The 1769-nt window shown below is 34.5% G+C and overlaps 1 protein-coding gene across 1 annotated transcript in view; it reads left to right on the forward strand.

The window, feature by feature from the left end:
* Positions 1-733: 733 nt before the first annotated feature.
* The window catches only part of LOC106792374 (glutamate receptor-interacting protein 1-like), a gene marked incomplete at its 5' end in the record, with an annotated part of 38131 nt that continues 37095 nt past the window's right edge, over positions 734-1769 (forward strand). The window contains 1 exon segment of the mRNA XM_014758771.1: positions 734-1431. Within this exon segment, the coding sequence (XP_014614257.1) occupies positions 734-1431 (698 nt within the window).

The following is a 1769-nucleotide window of genomic DNA, read 5'->3' on the forward strand; positions in this document are numbered from 1 at the left end:
TACACGTACAAATGCATACAAACATGCACACGAGAATACACGTACAAATGCATACTCATGTGTACAAGAACATATACACGTACAAATGCATACTCATGTGCACACGAGCATATACATGTACAAATACACACACATTCTCTCTCTCTCTCTCTCTCTCTCTCTGTTTTCCCTTTCTCATTCTCATTCTTGTTCATATCCACTCATATACATACATTCGTGTTTATTACACCTTAGAGAACAACAACGAGCTTGAATGTAATTGGGTAGGAAAAGCTTTCCGGAAAACTCGTTCTCACCTAAAAGAACATCAGAAGAATCCTTCCTACAAACACACACATACATACATCGTTCAAATTTTGTATTAAAGAAGAAAAATAATATTAACACTGACAATGATACAAATATATTATTAACCTATATATATATACGTTTGTAATTAGAAAGAAAAATTTATTCAACATAGCGTTGATTTTCATCAGATTATTACACAAATTTTCGTACAAATTTTTGTTGACCAATCTAATAATATAAAAACACAACGAAAAAAATAATATCTTGTTAAAAGTGTAAGTAAAAAGAAAAAGGAATGAATCATCGCGTTCATTGAAAGTATCATCAAAAATCATCTCTGATCTCGTTGTGTAAATTTCGTAACAAAAACAAAAATAAAGGAAAAATCTAAAACAATAATTCAAATTTCTCATAGTAAAAGTAAAGTAATGATACTGTTACAGGTGAGGAATTGGTAACAGTGTCTCCGTCGAACGGAGGACAACAACAGGAAAGTTGGAAGGTGCAACAACAACAGCAACACCAACAACAACACCAACAACAACAGCAACAACAACGTCGTGGACAATTGCAAACGGTGAATAAACGAACACGTCCGAGTCCCCCGGTCCCACCACCCCCACCGTTGATATCTTGCAAGGTCAATGCCAAGGATATCGGCAAGTACTTTGATTGGCCGAACAAGGAGAACACCACACCTGGAAATGCATTGAATCTTATCCCTTCTAATAACTGTAATAATAAAAAGGGAAAGGTTTTTGATAAAAAGGATCAAGAAAAAGGGGAAGAAGAAGAGGTGTCAGAAGAAGAACAGGAAGAGAAGGAGGTGGTGGGGGGCCAAGGTGAGGAAAATCAAAAAGAAAACGAAGAAGAAGAAGAGGAAAAGGAATCGATCAACGAAATGGGCTCAAATCTCAGCAGACACAATGGCAAAGGCCTAACTGGTCGTAGAACACAATCCTCGGGAAACTTATGCGAACCACCTAAGGGAAAGTTCAATGGTATGGGAAAGATTCTGGTCCCTTGTTCGAGCAGTTCACAGAGAGAAAGGTCAGTTTTACTTCATCGATTTTCAAACACCCAATCTGATATCAACTCCCTCCTCTTCTCTTCACATCCCCTCATTCAATCCTTCATTTAGTATATTTCTTAGATATAACTAAACGTTACAAGCACGTTTCTGCACTTTTATATTAACCTATCAAACCTTTACCTTCCTTTCTCTCTGTTATGGGGTCTTTATTTCCTCCTTCTTTGTTTTTTTTTTTATTACCTTTAAGATAAACCCAAATAACTTTAGTATAATGTGTTAGTGTATTATATATGTATATGTGCTGATTTATTTTGAACTTTAATGATCATTCATCGGTTTTTATTAATCAAGTTTAAAGATTTTTAATAAATTTTTCATTGATAAAGATTCATATTGTTCAATAATATTTTCTAAGTAACATAGATTATGGTTAATGTTGTAAACA

This window comes from Polistes canadensis, unplaced genomic scaffold (assembly GCF_001313835.1).
Source record: "Polistes canadensis isolate GaletaPanama2010 unplaced genomic scaffold, ASM131383v1 scaffold_413, whole genome shotgun sequence".
Classification (NCBI taxonomy): Eukaryota; Metazoa; Arthropoda; class Insecta; order Hymenoptera; family Vespidae; genus Polistes; species Polistes canadensis.